General features: G+C 50.7%; 1 protein-coding gene across 3 annotated transcripts in view; it reads right to left on the bottom strand.

Annotated features, from left to right (window-relative positions):
- Window positions 1-5,482: 5,482 nt before the first annotated feature.
- STXBP1 (syntaxin binding protein 1) overlaps window positions 5,483-17,107 on the bottom strand; it is a 64,984-nt gene continuing 53,359 nt past the window's right edge. Inside the window, exons 17-18 of one of the 3 annotated variants that reach the window (XR_005835251.1) lie at window positions 14,726-15,287; window positions 5,483-7,446 (exon numbers count right to left, since the gene is read on the bottom strand). Coding sequence is in view for 2 of the 3 variants with exons in the window: in XM_040631928.1 (XP_040487862.1) it covers window positions 7,364-7,446; window positions 14,456-14,610 (238 nt within the window). In the remaining variant the exon portion in view is untranslated. Of the gene's footprint in view, window positions 7,447-14,455; window positions 14,611-14,725; window positions 15,288-17,107 lie in introns of all 3 variants that reach the window. The other 2 variants (XM_040631928.1, XM_008698734.2) reach the window with 2 other exon arrangements.

Raw genomic sequence — 17,107 nt, 5'->3', positions numbered from 1 at the left:
TGTGTGTATACGGCACATTTTATTTACCCATCCGTCAACAGACACTTCGGTTACTTCCATCATTTGGCTATGAATAATGCTGCTATGAACATGGCTTACAAAGATCTCCTAGAGACCCTGCTTTCAACTCTTTTGGGTATATGCACAGAAGTGTGACAACTAGGTCCTATGTGTGACCTAGTCGTGATTTATAAGAAGAGATACATCTTTGGACTTCTCTGTTTCTGGCACAGAGCTCCTAAAACCCTTGTAATTTCCTAAGTGATAAGTGTGATAAAGGTGTCTCAATATTATAACAAACTTCTTTCAACCACATCTGAGTTTATGTTAATGAGGCGACTTTTGGAAAGCACATAAGGATGGGGGCTGGTTTCCAGAGGAACCAACCTTGTGATTGGAGGGTTGGAACTTTCAGTCCCACCTCCTGACTGCTAGGGATGGGGAGAGGGGCTGGAGGCTGACTCAATCACCAATGGCCAATGATTTAATCAACCGTGCCTACATTATAAAGGCTCCATAAAAACAAAACAAAACAAAACAAACAACACCAACAAAAAGACTAGGTTTAAAGAGCTTCCAGGTTGACAAACCACAAGCCATCCATGTGTCCCTGTGCTGGGCCCCAAACTCCTTGGGGACAGAAGCTCCTTTGTTTGGGACCTCTCCCTATGTATCTCTTCATCTGGCTGTTGATTTATATCCTTTAATATCCTTTGTAATAAACCAGTAATCCAGTGAGTAAACTGGTTTCCTGAGTTCTGAGCAGATCCAGTAAATTAATTGAACCCAAGGAGGGGGTTGTGGGAACCTCTGATTTACAGCCAGTGGGTCAGAAACACAGGTAACACCCTGGACCTGTGATTGGTGGCTGACGTGGGGGGCAGGGCAGTCTTACGGGACTGAGCTCTTTTTTTTTTTTAATGATTTTTTTATTATATTATGTTAGTCACCATACCATACATCCCCGGTTTCCGATGTAAGGCTCGATGATTCATTAGTTGCGTATAACACCCAGTGCACCATGCAATACGTGCCCTCCTTACTACCCATCACCGGTCTATCCCATTCCCCCACCCCCCTCCCCTCTGAGGCCCTCAGTTTGTTTCTCATAGTCCATAGTCTCTCATGCTTCATTCCTGCTTCTGATTACCCCCCTTTCTTTATCCCTTTCTTCCCCTACTGTTCTTATGTTCTTATGTTTCACTTAGCATTATCTCCTCCAGTGCCGTCCATTTTGCAGCAAATGTTGAGAATTCGTTCTTTCTGATAGCTGAGTAATATTCCATTGTATATATGGACCACAACTTCTTAATCCAGTCATCTGTTGAAGGGCATCTCGGCTCCTTCCACGATTTAGCTATTGTGGACATTGCTGGTATGAACATTGGGGTGCATATGGCCCTTCTCTTCACTACGTTACGGGACTGAGCTCTTAACCTGTGGGATCTGATCTCTGGGTAGAGGGTGTCAGACTGGAGCTGAATTGTAGGACACCCAGCTGGTGTTGGAGAATTGCTTGATATGGGGAAAATGCCCACACACTGGAATTGGGTGCAGAATCAGGATATGGTGATTCTATTCTTAATTTTTTGAGGAACCTCCATCCTGTTTTCCACAGCACCTGTACCATTTTGCGTTGCCACTAGCAGTGCAGGAGGGTTCCAATTTCTCCACATCCTGGCCAAAACTTGTTGTTTTCTCGTTTTTGTTTTTTGGTAGTAGCCAACCTGACGAGTATGAGTCCATATCTCGTGGTTTTGATTTACATTTCCCTCCATGTGCTTATTGGCCATTTGTATATTTCCTTTGGAGAAATATCTATTCAGGTCCTTTGCTCATTTTTGATTCAGGTTTTTTGTTGGTGAGTTGCAGGAGTTCTTTATATTATATATCTTTATATTATATCTGGATATTAACTCCTTATCAGATATATGACTTGTAAATTTTTTTCACCTATTCTCTGGGCTGCCTCTTCACTCTGTTGATTGTGTCCTTTGATATACAGAAATTTAAAATTTGGATGTGGTTTAAATGATCTAGTTTTCCTTTTGTTGCCTGTGCTTTGGGTGTCCTCTGAGCATGGGATTTTAATGAAGAGAACAAGCCTTCTCTGAGCCCTTCCCCTCTGCAGAGGGAGCCCTCCTGCCAAGAGAGGACTCAAACTCTGCTCGTCACTGTTTGATCCAATTGAAAAGGGAAGCATGTGTGTTGACAAAGGGTCCTCCAAATCATTTTTCACTCTCTCAGTGACCGTTTCCACCAGGCAAGTTGTCATTTGCTCAAAGGATGCTGGAGGTCAGCAGTGGCTGGTTTTGACAAGCTTCTTGGCAACATTACCTCAGATGCTACTTTTTACTCTAAGGAGTAGAACTCTGATTGCTGTCTCCGTACTTTGGATTTCTTCCCTACCTTTAGCGGTGGAATTACTTGGTTTCATTCTAGGATATACTCTTTTGTGATTGGTGTGAGGAAAGTGCTTGGCTTATGGACGAGGTCACCGTGCCCACGTACTTACTCTCTGACAGTGTTCCTTCATGACAGGTAATGCACGGGGAACCAGGGAGGTGTAGCTTGCTGTCCTGGAAAATCTGATTTTTATTGTTGTGTCTTATTTCCACTCTTTTTTTGGTTGCTGTGTAAATGAATCATTTTTTTAAAAAAAGACTTATTCATTTATTTGAGAGAGAGAGAAAGCGAGCAAGCTCGCCCATGCAGGGTGGGGGAGGGGCGGTGGGCCAGGGAGAGAATCTCAAGCAGACTCCCTGCTGAGCGCAGAACCCAATGTGGGGCTCGATCCCACAACCCTGAGATCATGACCTGAGCTGAAATCAAGAGTCAGACGCTCAACCGACTGAGCCATCCAGGCACCCCTAAACTAATTCTTAAAGAGTTATTATCAGTTCCAACCCATACAGACTCATGTTCTGTATTCACATCAGAATCCTGTCGTCTTTTTATACCGGTCATGTTTTCCTTTTCTTTTTTTTTTTTAAAGATTTTATTTATTTATGTGACAGAGAGACAGCCAGCGAGAGAGGGAACACAAGCAGGGGAGTGGGAGAGGAAGAAGCAGGCTCCCAGCGGAGGAGCCTGATGTGGGACTCGATCCCAGAACGCCGGGATCACGCCCTGAGCCGAAGGCAGACGCTTAACGACTGCGCCACCCAGGCGCCCCGGTCATGTTTTTCTGATAGTAGAGAAATTGGGCTCTGGAGTCAGATCGCCATGTTTAAACCTAGGCTCTGCCATGTGCCACCTGGGGGTCTTGGCCAAATTACTCTGTCTTTGTGTCTTTGTTTCCCCATCCGTCATAGGGTCAATAAGGATACCTAACTCCTAGAATTGAGGAGATTCAGCAAGATAGATATAAACACTCATGCCTGACACATAATTGCTCAACACATATTAAGTACAATTGGAATTATTATCTATTTTATTCAATGAAGCACTTTTAAGCCACGGGTTCGTCTTGTGACTGGGGATATAAGGTAACACAATGACCACCCTTTGCCTCATGGGTGGCCACTGCCCTGACTTTGGTGTATTTATCATTCTCGTACACGCATTTGCACATTTGCAACACGTGAATCCATAAGCAGTATGTGGCGCTTTTTATGAGGCTTTACCGCCTTACATAAATGCATCATTCTGTGTGTATTCTTCTGTAACTTGCTCTTTTCACTCAATATTAACTTTCTGAGATTTATTCACATTGACAGGTGTAGGTCACGCATCTTTAACTGCCACAGAGTTAGCCACAGTTTACCCGTTCTCTAGCTGAGGGACATATAGCTTGTTCCCAAAGGACTTCCGCAGACTCAGCTGGGGTCCAGCGGCAGCACCATCAGCGCGGAGCGAGCGCTTACCGTACTCACCACGGGCCAACTCGGCAGCACTCCTCCATAGGCATTCCTCACAGGAGGGGACGGAGTCCCTCACCAGGGCCACGTGGAATGAGACCGACAGTGGATTGGACCCAGGCCTGCATGAGGCTGAGGTCTGTGCTCCTAGCCACTCTGCCAGTCTGTCTCCTAGGGATGAATGCCTGGTATCACACCATGGCAGGGGGACAGGCCCCCGAGCAGGATCTGGGTGACACCCTTCAGCCTGGCCCTGGCCCCCTGGAAAGGCAGAGTGACCAGCTACAGCTCACAGACCTCTCTTGGTCTAGCATTGCTCAGTTACTGATTCAGCCCCGTCTACTTTGGTTTCAGAATCCCCCGTTCCTCCAAGAATATCTAACACCACGGGAGACTTTTTGGAGGGGCGGCTCCCAGGCTCCATCTGTGCTGTGTAACACCAGAGAACTGCCAGAAGCATGAAAAGGGTCGGGTCTCTGCTGTTGGCTGGTGGTGAGGGGGGTGGAATGGAGAGAGGTATCCTGGGTCAAAGCATGTCAGAGACAATCAGGGAGAGACTAGCAAGCCACTAGCGTGGGCCTGGAAGGAAGGAGTAAATGGCATTCACTCTGCTTTAACGTAAACTCAGTTTGGAGTGATTTAGAATTTAAACATACTGATCTTGGATTTCATTCCAGGGGCCTGGTTATGGGGGCAGCGACTATTGCTATAAGACGGTGAATGTCTGATGTCCCCCAGCTGGAGTGGGCTTTGCGGGCTACTGCCTTGCTCTTGGCCTCGGCCTCCTCATCTGTGAAACTGGGAAGGGAGCCACCCCGCAGATGCAGTACACGAGGGGTCTGACGTGGGGCAGGGCCTCAATGAACGGCCACCGTCACCGTCACCATTACCTCCCTATCAGGCAAGTCTCACCAGCGGATAGTGGGTCGAGGAGGAGTAGCTTCCGCCAACTGGCCTCAAGTTGTTAGGTGTCTTCATGCCTTGAAGGAGATCAGGATTTGAATGAGACAGTGACTGAGGACCAAAGAGTAGATCAGAAGTTCCTACAAAGAACCCCACTCCCAGGTGCCTCCTATTCCAGCAGGTTTCCGGTGCGACCCCAACCCTAACCTAAGGGTCCACTCCCCAAGCTGGGCCAAACCCATCTCCGTCTGCGCGGGTTCTGAACAGGCTTCCGGAGCAACAGGACGTGCACCGGATTTCGATCTGGAGAGCTCCTAAGGCCAAAGGGCAGCAGGAAGGGAGGAGAGAGCATGAGATGGATAAAGTGCCCTCATCGCATGCCCCAAACATGCTGCCACCAAGTAGAGAGTGTCTGCAGACAGAGGCCTGCAGTGTCTGAGCTAGAGAGACATTCCCGAGAAGGAGAAATAAGACCAGGAAGCGCTCCCGTGACCACAACCAGTGCCCTGTTGCTGCCCGGGGCCCAAGACAAGCTTCGTGAACTGTCCTCAGATGTGAGACCATTACAGATCTTAGCGTGGACGATGCTGACTGGGGTCTAGAAGATTCTGGGCCACAGCCGGGGTGGCAGTCTCATCTGCAACGGACCACCTCAGAAGCCTTCGTCCTCCGGCTCTCCGGAGTAAGGCCAGACCAGGAGTCACCGAGGACACCGTGAATGGGTGCTGATTGATTTTATTAGACTCGAGTGCTTCAGTACAGAACGGTACAGAGATGATACATGTTTGTGCTTCAATACTTTCCAACACTGAGATTCTGAGAATTTCAAGGTAAACAAGTTTCAAGACAGACTAGCTTTTTTAAAATATCCTTTTGATAAATTATTTTTATATAAATAACAGAGAAAGGAAACCCAACATGTTCGACGCACAAGGCCCTGAAGCGCGAGCCCCGTCTGGTCAAGGGGAGGGGACGAAACAAGCAGTGACAGCAGGAAACAAACCAGCGCAAGCACCTACAGCTCTGTCCTAAGGAACCGGGGTAGCTTCGGAGGGCGAAGGGACACGAGAGAAGAGGCCTGAAAACTAATCTGAGTGCGCCGGGGAGATTCCAAAGCTTTGAGAAGAGAACATCACGAAGCGTCTAACGGGGAGGGCGAGGCACGCGGTCCGAAAGGAAAGCGGGCGGCCGCGTGGAGCTAGCACGCACCACGTCTGCAAGGACGTCACGAGACAGTAATATGCACACGGTCTGCAGGGCTTCAGGGGTGGCGGGGGGCTGGGCAGGGGGCATTTTTGTGACTTCCACTGTCATATTTTGCGACAACAGCAGCAGAACACGTGGTGTGCTCACCATCAGAGAACGGAGAGCTGCTGAGTCTTGAGGATGACGACACATCCTTTCTGCATTTGCTTCTTTCATTTTTGCTTTAGAGCTAAGTTTCATACAGAGAATAAAAGGATCAATTTCTCTTACAAGCACGACGACATATGACCCCACACAACACAAAATAAAGTATTATGAAGTATCTTAAACTGAGGATAATCTGAGTGGGAAGAGGGTCTGCATAAACCCAATGGGCGTTTTTTCTGGCGGTCCGAAGTCGTAGGGGCGCAGACCCTTCTCTACAGGAAAGGGCCCTCTGCCCAGGAGCCTGCGAAACCCATTCCATTCTAGTTTGTTCCTAACCCTATAGCTCGGCCCGTGCTGACCCCACTGAGAAAGAGGAGCTCTGTTGGGGGTGGTGCCCAGGGAAGGAAAGGGTCTAGCCAAAAAGCCCAGCCTAACTGCTTCCCCAGGAGACGGAGGTCCTGGTGGGAGCTTGCTCCGCACTCGCTGGACACCAGGACTTAGGCCACAAGATCGCAGCACTGTGGACACAGGCGGGGGGTGGGGAGCGGTGACAGGCTGCACGCAAGCAGGCCAGCACCCGGCTTGACTTCACGTGAACACCTCCAGCCCCTCCCACAGCCCCAGCACAGGGAGGATAAACCACCGGGGAAGGTTAAGAGGTTGCTTCCCGCTCAAACCTCACAAGATGTCACCTGATCTTCAGTGCCAAGCTTATCTGGTTGCGAGCAGGCCGAGGGGTAAGAACTGGAGTGAAGCCAACAGATTAATCCTCAGTTTGCAATATTCCAGGAACAGACATCTCTGTGATTCCCAAAAAGAACAGGAACAACCCAAAACAGATTTTGTAAAACACCCAAAACGTCTACCTTCCCATACTCAAGCAATTTGCGCATATCGCACTGGGTTATATACAAGGTCATGGAATCATAATAATGGGGAGAAGGTGTCCATTCATTCTAGACAGTTCTACAACTTCTCCAGTTCCCTTACACGGGAACTTCTCCTTTTAGGACACATATAGAAGATACTCTTTTTAAAAAACACAATGCATTATTTTCTTTTGTTTCACACAAGAAGAGGGCATCATTAAACACGAGAACGCAGCGGCGACAGTGCCGGCCAGGGCGTGCAGAGCTGGGGGAGGCGGTGGAGGGACAGGGTCAGCAAAGTAACCGAGGCGGGCAGCGGTAGGGGCTGTGGAGCACTGTGGGAAGAGGGCTCGTTTTTTGGAGGGGTGGCTTATGTTTTTAACTGCTTATTTCTTCATCTGTTTTATTCAGTTTCTTCAGCGTGTCCAGCAGTTTCTGTGGGGTGAGAATGTGCGTGGATCCTGGGGGGCAGAAAAGACAGTGAGCTTGCTGGCTCCAGTTTCCACCACGTCTCCTTTCCTGCTCTTCCGTTCCCCAGCTCTGCATCCGTTCCCCCACCCACACCCTGGTCTAGAGGAAGCAGGGAGGGGGTCAGGGGTGGGGTGTTGAGGCCACATCACAATAGGCCTGGGAGACATTTGGGGACTGTGGATAAACTAAACACATCCTCTGGCTTAGGCAGGGTCCCAGGCTATACCAAGGGAGGAACCCGCCTCTCCATCTGGGCTCAGCGGCATCTGCCAGGGGATGGGGCGCCTGCGTTTCTGATTCTCTCTTGCACTCGAGGTGAAGCCAGGGAGAGGAATTCAAAACCATATGGCAGGGGAAAGGCTGGGAAGGAGGCGGGGGCTGGCAGGGGGCTGTGTATGGAAAGGGTGGTGCCTGCTAGGGAGGGAGTGATGGGCAGAGCACCCTGCGGGAAGCCACTGACCTCTGGTAGCCAGTGGGCTGGTACTGCCCTTGTGGGTGGGACCTCAGGCGTGAAAGGGGAAGGGCCAGGGTACCTGAGGCCTTACCTTGCAGAGACCGCACATTGTAAGAGATTAGAAATGCTTGCAAAAAACTTAAGCTAATGGAATTAGATATACTTCTACTGCAAAAATAAAAAAATAAAATAAATAAATGAAGTCCTTTTTCATAAGGAGAGAGAGAGCTAAGAAGTGCAGTAAAAAAAGATGCATGGACCATGTGGCTTGGACATGGACTTTACTGGAACAGAACAGAGGTGACCGGTGTGTGAACATGAGGCCGGCACACATGCAGCAGCGGGCTTCAAAGAAAGAGGTCCCGGTGGGAGAGGAGAACTGAACAAAAGAGAGCCGTACTTGAAAATGTGCCTCCCTGGAGGTGCGGGCGAGGCCGTGGGCCTTGTGGGAGTGGGGACAGAAACTGCAGAGTGCCAGACTTCCACCCTGAGGGTAGGCAGAAGAAAGCTTTGGCTGGCTTGTTGGGGGTGATTCCAAATACCAGGGTCCCTGTGCCTTCGACCACTATGCGCTCAGTGGACCCGCGACTGCTGGGACTGCAGACCTTGAACCTTCCTGCTCCGTCCAGACCTCTAGCTTGAGGGGCTTCTTCCAACATCCCCTTCTCTATAGTTCAAGCCCTGGCCACCCTGTCACTGCCCCGGGGGAAGAAACCGGTCCCTGGCTACTTAACAGCCTGCACCAGCCCCTGTGCTCGAAAGCTGACCCACTGCTCTGCAGACCTGAGGCTCCTTCAGCAAATGTCACTGGGCTTTCAGCAGGATGTCCCTGGGTGTTTTCACAGCACCGCCCTCCCCCAAAGGTACTCTTCCTGTGAGTCCTAAAGAAGGTCAAAGGCTACTCCCCAAGTGAGAAAGCAGGAATAAACATTGCCAAATTCTTAACAGTGAACCACTGCCAGAGTGAGGGCCTTCCGAATCTCAACTCCATGCAGTCTGTGCGTCTACATCTAGAAATCCTCCGGGTATTTTGTGCAGAGATTAACTTGGGGGCTTTCCAGGTAAAGGCAACAACAGTGCACATGCTAGAGAACCTTTCCTAGTACCCTGCCATGCCAGCCAGCTGAGTTCCAGGAAACAAGATAGAAGACTCGATTTGCTGGAAAAATCAAAAGGGAGCCTCTGGTCAGATGCCTATCCCAAAATGCTCCCTACCCTTGCTTACGTGCAAATTCAGTATCTGAGGGAGGCCAGAAAAGGTTAAGGAATCCATGCTCTAGAACTTTCTACCATCTGATGGCTGACCATCTGGTGTTCCCAGTCTGACTGAAAGAAGAAAATGTCCAGGACCAAGTATCTCTGCACTAGGCCTCGGGATTCCTGGGCCCAAACTCACTGGGTGTCTTTAAGGACCCAGACCAGCTGGTGTTAATCTGAATCACCTGGGAGCTAATTCTTGTCACCCAATCACCTGTCTTGTTTTACTCCCTCGGTCAAGCTTTTCACCACCACACACTGCACACGGAGCTGGGTGAGCCTGTAATACACATACTGCAGACCTGTGTTTTGGACCCACGGGGAGCTGACCAGGTAGGTGCTGCAGAACCCCGAGCGGGTTCCACTGCTCTGAGGGTCCCTCTTATGCTCCATAACTGCAAGGCTAAGAAGTACAAACGGTGGTCTCCAAGCACAGTCATCCCAAAGACAGTCAGAGCATGGGCCAGACACAGTGAGCTCGGCCAGGACAAAGTCTTTCCACACTGAGAGAATCTGAAAATCAGAGTGTTCTTACAGATCGGCCAGTCTAAGCATTCCTGGGTTTGGCCGAAGCAGACCTACCACCTCAGAAGATCCAGGGAGGCACGAGGGAATGTGTGCATTTAAGAGCAGCCCAGGAGAGTTTGATGACCTACCAGGTTTGGGAAACATGCTCCGGCCCACCCCACGTCCTAAAGATGGGAGAAGGAAGCCCAGAGCGGCAGGGGGCTCGTCTGCAGCCCTTTGGTGGCACAGCCAGGCCCGGAAGCCATGCCACTGGTCTCAATTCTGGGCACCCTGGGCTCCTGGCCCCAGGAGAGGATAGGCAAGTGAATGCTTAAATAGCAGCTGGGCAATGGGTTGGCTCTGAATTCATATTCGAATCTGAGTCCCACTGAAAAATGACCCTTGTCTGACCCCAACTGGGAATAAAGCAAAACATTCAATATAAAAAAACAAAAACTTTCTTCCAAGTGCAAGTGCTGTGTGGCAGCTTTTCGGTGCACCTCCACTGGCTTCGGACGGCCCCTTGGACATGCCCTCAGGGTTGGTACTTTTAACACAATGCCCCCAGAGCTTGGGGTGAAGATCTAACACAAAGACTTCACTTTTGGACAATATGGAGGGACGACTGATTTATGGGATTAAGGTGAGGCTTGGTGGCATCTGTGAACTTCGGCTACCCACACCCTCTCCCTTCAACTGGCACCTGGGAGAGAGAGGTGCCAGAGGACAGAGTGGGTGCTGGTACCCACATGTGGGGCCCACCGGGGACACTCATTCACTGCTGAGCGGGAAAACTCATGTCTTAGAAGCTAAGTCACTGCAGACACTGACTTTGACAGGAGACAACCCCGGCCCTCTTCTGTCCCGCACTGTCCTCGGATAATCACAACAGAAGGGAGCAAGTCATATTTTCATCTGCCTTCTGACCTCCCCGGGATTAGGGCTCCACGTCTCGCGTTTTCCCAATGGAACTCTCTAAAACACAACACTGTCCCCAAAAAGCATTTCAGAAGCCAAGAGTACACAACTCAAGTCTATTTGTGTTCTCTGATCAGATGGCAGCTGAGACCCTCTGTGCTGACTGAACATAAAAAGAAAGGAAACCAGCCTGCGAGGGACAGGCGTTTTCTGAAGCAGGGACTCCCAGAGCGAATCCTAGCTGGAGCCCCTGGGGTCTGGCTTTCAGTCTTTCAGACCTTGCAAGTGGTCTGCCACTGCTGCAGCCTGGACTGCACATCTGTCCTTCTGTAAGTCTTAAAACACATGCTGCAGGCAAAGCTGCTCACCTACCTGCCATCTGTGCACAGAACCAGATGTCTGATTACCGACCAACCAAGGTACTTCTAAACAATGACTATTTTTTTTAAAACAATGACTATTTTTTAACAATTGCTTTTATTCACCACCCACTGGCTGCACTTTCTAGGGGAAGGCAGCTGGTCAGGACGGGAGGCAGCCCAGGGCCACAGCCAGCCGACCGTGCAGCGTGCAGGCTCGTCCCACGTGCGGCTTCTGCCCTCACTACTGCCCGGGGGAGCCATCTCTCAGCCACAGGGAGGAAAGAGGAGACAAAGTGCACAGCTGCCTGTTCCGACCTTTAGAGCGAGTCCTTTTTTGGCCTAAGCATGTTCTCTTTATACAAACAAGCACGCTTCTGGTGCTCCCTGGTTATGGCTCTGATGGCCCAGTCCCCTGAGGTTCATCAGAGATTGCAAATGCATGAGGGTAGGCCCGCAAGCTTTGAGGCAGCCGATCTGAATGACCGAATTAGAGGGTCAGAGCTCCAGGAGCCTGGGGCCCTGCGATCCAGCCTCTCTGCATTCTGCACACTTTGTGCGTGTGGGGGGGGGACCTCCTGCAGTCACACAGGTGCTCATGGCAGAGCTGGGGCTAGAGTCCAGGCCTCGCCACTGCTCACAGGTGATCCGTGCTCCATGACTCACCGGGCCACCTCTCAGCCCAGGCAGGGGGTGGGGGTGGGGGTGGACACCGTCAGGGGGGTACATGAAGTCAGGTACACAGAGTGTGGCCTCGTCACAGACTGCATAAGAAGCTACAGAATAACTAATGTTATAGGGGGGTTCTTCAGTAACCATCTGTCATGTAACACATCAGAAGAGATGCCCAGCACATGTGAGGGATGGAAAGAGAGAGGAAGGAATGAGGACAAGAGTCAAATCTGGATGATCCAGCAGACAGACACGGGTTCCTGGCTAACAGGAAAAGGTACAAGTGTGGTGGGGGAGAGAAGACACTCTTTCAAGCAGCACAAGGTGTTAAGAACAGATTTAACCCAAAGGTTCTCAGATCTCACTGAGAGACTTCAGTGGGAGACAGGGGTATGATGACTCAACTCTGGAAAAAAATCCACAGGAGAATGAAAATAAAAGCAGTTATGGAAAGATAAGTGACTACGAAGGGCCATTTTCCCTAGACGAACATGAGACCCGAGCTTTCCTCTGGTGGCTGGAGTTCACCAAGTACACGGTGGCTCGTGACCCCATCACTGCTTAGAAACTGTTCCTCGAGCCAAGTGCCTGTCCTGGGAACAAGGAATTTCTGTGTCTAACTACCACTGCTGTGGAGTCCATTCTGACGCGCTCCAACGAGCCTCCCCCACGATAGATGCCTGTGGATATCTCCACTGGACTTCTGCCTTCTTAGACATGATGGTCCCCTGAACGCCTGCTGGCCCCAAGTCCCCACACCCCAACACAAGCAGGACGCTATGTGTTCCCTGCCTGGTGCCCACAGGTTCCCCCGGGCCGGTAGGCTTGCGTGCCACGCCTCCGGCATCCCTCAGCTTCCAGCTCCTCTGAAGGACTGGTCACAGCACTTATGATCACTTCCGGAATAAAACCCAGGGGGCTGCACTGCCTGACTGAGCAGCAGGTGACCCAGGGCACGAGTGAGCTGGCAGGCCAGGGCCCAGAGGCTCTCGCGGCAGGGTCTGTGAAGGCAGCACCGGACACATTTTCAATTGGTGTTAAGAACTGCAAGCATTTTCTTGTTGAAAGAAAATCAAATAAATAAACTAAAAAGGGAAAAAATAAAGAAAAAGAGTGACGGAATAATCAAAGAAAACCCTTCAGAGTGGAAGAGTTTCTTTTCTGTAATAAGCTGCTTTTACTTTGTTTCTTTGGCTCTCACTCCATTGTTGGAGCCTGATCCTCAAAAGATACCCTAGAGGACTCCCTGAAGTCGGGGTGTCTCAGGTCCATGAGAAATTTGGTGGGAGTGAGAATGTGAGTAGAACCTGTGGGAGAACAGAGTCCAGCTGACTGCTTGAACAACGGTACGTTATAGGAGCATGCCAACTCAGGCCTACGTTTTATGCAGCCGATGAGGTGCAAGAAAGCAAGACGCGAGCACCGCAAACGCACACGGGCCTCAAGGACAGCCGGCATGCACGGAGCAGGTGAGGCCACGCCGCGGACGTCAGCTGTCTGCGCAAGGCCTCTCCGCAGATCTGCAGGGGTAACTTTATCTCCCCAGGGTTCCACCCCCCACCAGGGAACCGCAAGTCAGGACCAAAGTCGAAGTGGGAGATCTACACCAAAGCCTGGCTGTGACAGCTTCTGTCCAGGGAAGCCGTGTTTGAGCTGAGAATTATTCAGCATATGCATGCAACACACACACGAGCAGGGGACCGAGAGAGCTTTGTCATGGGGTCCACGTAACAAAAAGGAGAAAACAACACAGGGAGAAACGGCAACCAGCTAGGGAAGTTCCAGGGAATGGGGAGGGGAAGGAGAGGATGTCCAATCTCCCCACTCAATGGTGGTCTCTAGAAAGGGGGTTGAGAGTGCCGGGTCCATCTTGACACACCCAGGAATGGCCATGCGGACTGGTATGCAGAACCTGTTCACTCTGAGAGCTTAGGGGGCACTGTGACTTGGTCACCCCAAAGCGGAGGTGTAAAACTGACACAGCTTCTAGAGATTGGGGCAAGGCCAGGGCAGTTGTGCCGACAGCCTTCTGTCAATGTCAAGAGGCAGCCCGGGCAGGTGCAATCCATTTCAGTAAGGGCAAGATGGGGCAAAAGGAAGGCATCTGGGGAAAGCACGATTTTTCTCAGCTCACTCTTCCCCATCCAGCCCTAGAAACTGTGGAAACTCCTGCAGGCATGAAAAAGGAATAAAGTCTTCCACTGCCTTAAGTCAGTTCTAAAGAGCAGCTTCCTTTCTTCTGGAAAGGAAATGTCAGAAAGGGTATGGCCGGCCTAGAAGTCGTAGGCCCCTTAGCAGAGTCCAGCAGTCAGGCCAGTAAGTTTCGGGCAATATCTGCTCGCATGCTGTCTATCTCCAACTGACAGATAAAGGAGGGGGCGATAATATACCTTCCATCCACTGAGCATCTTCTGGATAGGAGGCCCAATGCCAGGAATCTGACAAGTCCCACCTCAGGCCCAGTAACGAGGCTGTTAAGTGGGTGTTCTTAAACCCGGTTTGGTTGGGTAACAAAATCGCAGCATGGAGACGTGGGGCGCTTGCTCAAGGTGACCCACTTGGCAGTGGCCGAGCAGGGATGGGAGTGTGGGTGTGGTGGAGTCTGTGATCAGGTGCTTCCCACCGCTTGCAGCTGCCTCTCATCACGAGACACAGCGCAGACACGAGGAAAGAACCTTTTGCCCCTTAGCTGCTGCTGTCCACAAACTTGTCTAGAGACTAAGTTTTGCAAGGGCAATGGAGAATCGAAGACAGAATGAAACACCAAAGCACGGAATGGGTCAAAGTGCGACGAAGCAGCCCCTTCCCTCTAGAACACATGCCCCCACTCACCTATTAGCACTTCCCACTTTCCATTGGCTTGGGTCACCTCGTAAGCACAACGCATCTCGTTCAGGCTCACGCCCCCAAGGATGAAAATAATGAGGCGGGGACCACTGCGGTACTCCCCTGGGGCCTTATTCTTATGCCAGTGCCCATAGCGGGCGCTGGGGTCAGGGGAGAGAGGGAGAAGGGAGAGGAAGGGGAGAAGGGAGAGAGAGGAAAAGAGAGAGAGAGAGATTAATTATGTTTATCTGCACTTAAGTATTTAGCACTTCATACCTCGGTGACTTATTTACACATTCATTCTGTACACCAGTGACCAAAACAGAGTAGTAGTAAGTGTTGGTTGAGCTGAACCGCTGTGNNCATTATCAAGGGTTCTGGCCGCTCACGCTGTGAGCTTGTCACTCTCTTGGAAACAGGCAGGCTCAAGTTAGCTTTAAAGTTTGATGTGTTACATTCCACAGCTTCTCCCCTCACGGTGGCCGTCAGGCTTCTGCCCTCGAGCGTATGGGTTTCTAGGCTTGTCTGGAACACTCTGCTGGCAGTGAGTGGTGACGACGGAGTCAAGGCCCGTCTTCAGGCTGGCACGCTGATTCACGCACTGAGCACCTCACTGGGCCACGGTCTCCTCCAGCACCAAGGTGCCGACCCGAGGGAGAGTCAGCCGTGCCCACCAAGAGCTCTTGGTTTAACTGGGGTGGGTGGGGAGAAGGAAGCAGGTCAGAATCGTGCTACAGAGGAGCTCAGTGCTACTGGGACACACTCAGGGGAGGGCCTTCTAGCATCATCCGGGCATCACTGGAGAAGTCTTCCCAGGAGACGTGACACTGAGCTGCCCCTGAAAGACAGGCATTTCAGTGGTGGGATGGTTCCCAGAGGGGCCCCCCGTCCCTGGGCTTCTCTTAGTAAGTCTTCACCTTGTCCTCAGAAACAATGAGAAATGGGTTGCTCCCAGGTTAAGAAAATGGGGGAAACAAAACAAAAAGCAAAACAAGGAGAGCGAGTCTCTAGTGAAATCTCCACCCTTCTCCCTGACTAATGAAAGCAGTAAAGTCACTTTCCAATCCTGAAGGTGCCGGGGGCACATGTGGGTCAACACGGAGAGCATCCTTTGATAGTCTGCCATTGTCACACTGCCTGGCCGCGGCACTACTGGGGATTTTGAATTTTACTCCAATGTTGGCAATCAACATTTGGCCTCCACTGGCATCAGAGGGGATATGCAATGACACAGGGGCCACGTGGGCCTCCAGCCTTGGCCCAAGAGAAGGTCTAAAAGTGAGGGCAGCAGGCTGGGAGGCCAGAGAGAAGACAGGCAGGCAAAGTGCGAGCAGGGGGATAAGGCTGTAGAGCGTTCATCCCGCGAGCTGCGTGCTACTCCAGGGCCCAGCACACCCTCTTTGGAGCTAGCGATGCTCCTGTCCCAAGTTCTAATGTTCATTCAGCCTTGACTGTTCTCAGGAGTCACCCCAGGTTCTCGCAGTCAGAGAAAAACAGAGCTGCACCTGGCTTGGAGGCTGCCACCTCAGGAAAGGTAACAGATGCTGCTGTGGTCAGGGAACAGCCTGGGCCACATAGACGAGGGAGGCCAAGAAGACTCTGGAGGCAAAATGCCTTCAGACGTCATCGCAGAGCACAGCAGGGAAGGCTTCCCGATGCATGGCAGGGAGGAGAAAAAGAGGAAACGCTTTTGAAAACAGACCCCAGAAGATACCATGAGCGACCAAGAGAACACACAGTGTTGGAGAACCCAGGGACAGAAGGATGGATTGCGTCTACTCACATCTCCAAGCTGAGATATCTGAGCGTCACCAGGTACGTGGCAGAAACCCAACAAACCCAAGGCATCCACACTTGTCATCTACGTTTGCATCAGGAATGATTCTGAGAAACGCAGCTCTATGCAGACAGCACATTCATTCCCTTCAATTGATTAATCAAAAGCGAAAGCAGAATACACTGAGCACCTACTATGTGCCGGGCTCTGTTTTAGCAACTGAGGCTAAAACAGACACAAATCCCCACCCTCGTGAGGCTGACATTCTAGTCGGGGGAGACTGGCAGTAAAGCAAGAGAAACACAAATACTATACGATGTGCTGGTATAATCCACGGCGTGAACAAAAAGGGAAGAGGGAGAAGAGGGTTGGAGGAGGCTATCATTTTTTTCCCCTCTATTTTCTGTAACAGCTTTATTGAGAGATAACTCACATGTCATTCAATTCCCTCATTTAGTGTGTACAATTCAGTGGTCTTTAGTATAGTCACAGAACTGTGGACCATCACCAATTTTAGACCATTTTTATCACCCCAGAAAGTCCATACCCATTAGCAGTCACTCCCCATTCCCCCACCTCAACGCCCGCACCCCCCCCGCTCCCCATCCCCAGCAATTGCTCACCTACTTTCTGTCTCTACAGATCCGCCCACTCTGGACATTTAACACAAATGAAATCATACAAGGTGTGGACTTCTGTGACTGGCTTCTTACACTTAGTATAATGTTTCCAAGCTTCACCCGTGTTGTGGCATGCGTCAGTGCTTCATTCCTTTCTTTGGCTGGATAATATCCATTGTATGAATACACCATGTTTTGTTTACCCATTTATCAGTTGATGGAAATTTGGGTCATTTCCACTTTTGCGCTATTATGAATAGT

Source organism: Ursus maritimus, unplaced genomic scaffold (genome assembly GCF_017311325.1).
Source record: "Ursus maritimus isolate PB19 unplaced genomic scaffold, ASM1731132v1 scaffold_17, whole genome shotgun sequence".
NCBI classification, from domain to species: Eukaryota; Metazoa; Chordata; class Mammalia; order Carnivora; family Ursidae; genus Ursus; species Ursus maritimus.
This window is presented reverse-complemented; position numbering and strand designations above follow the sequence as displayed.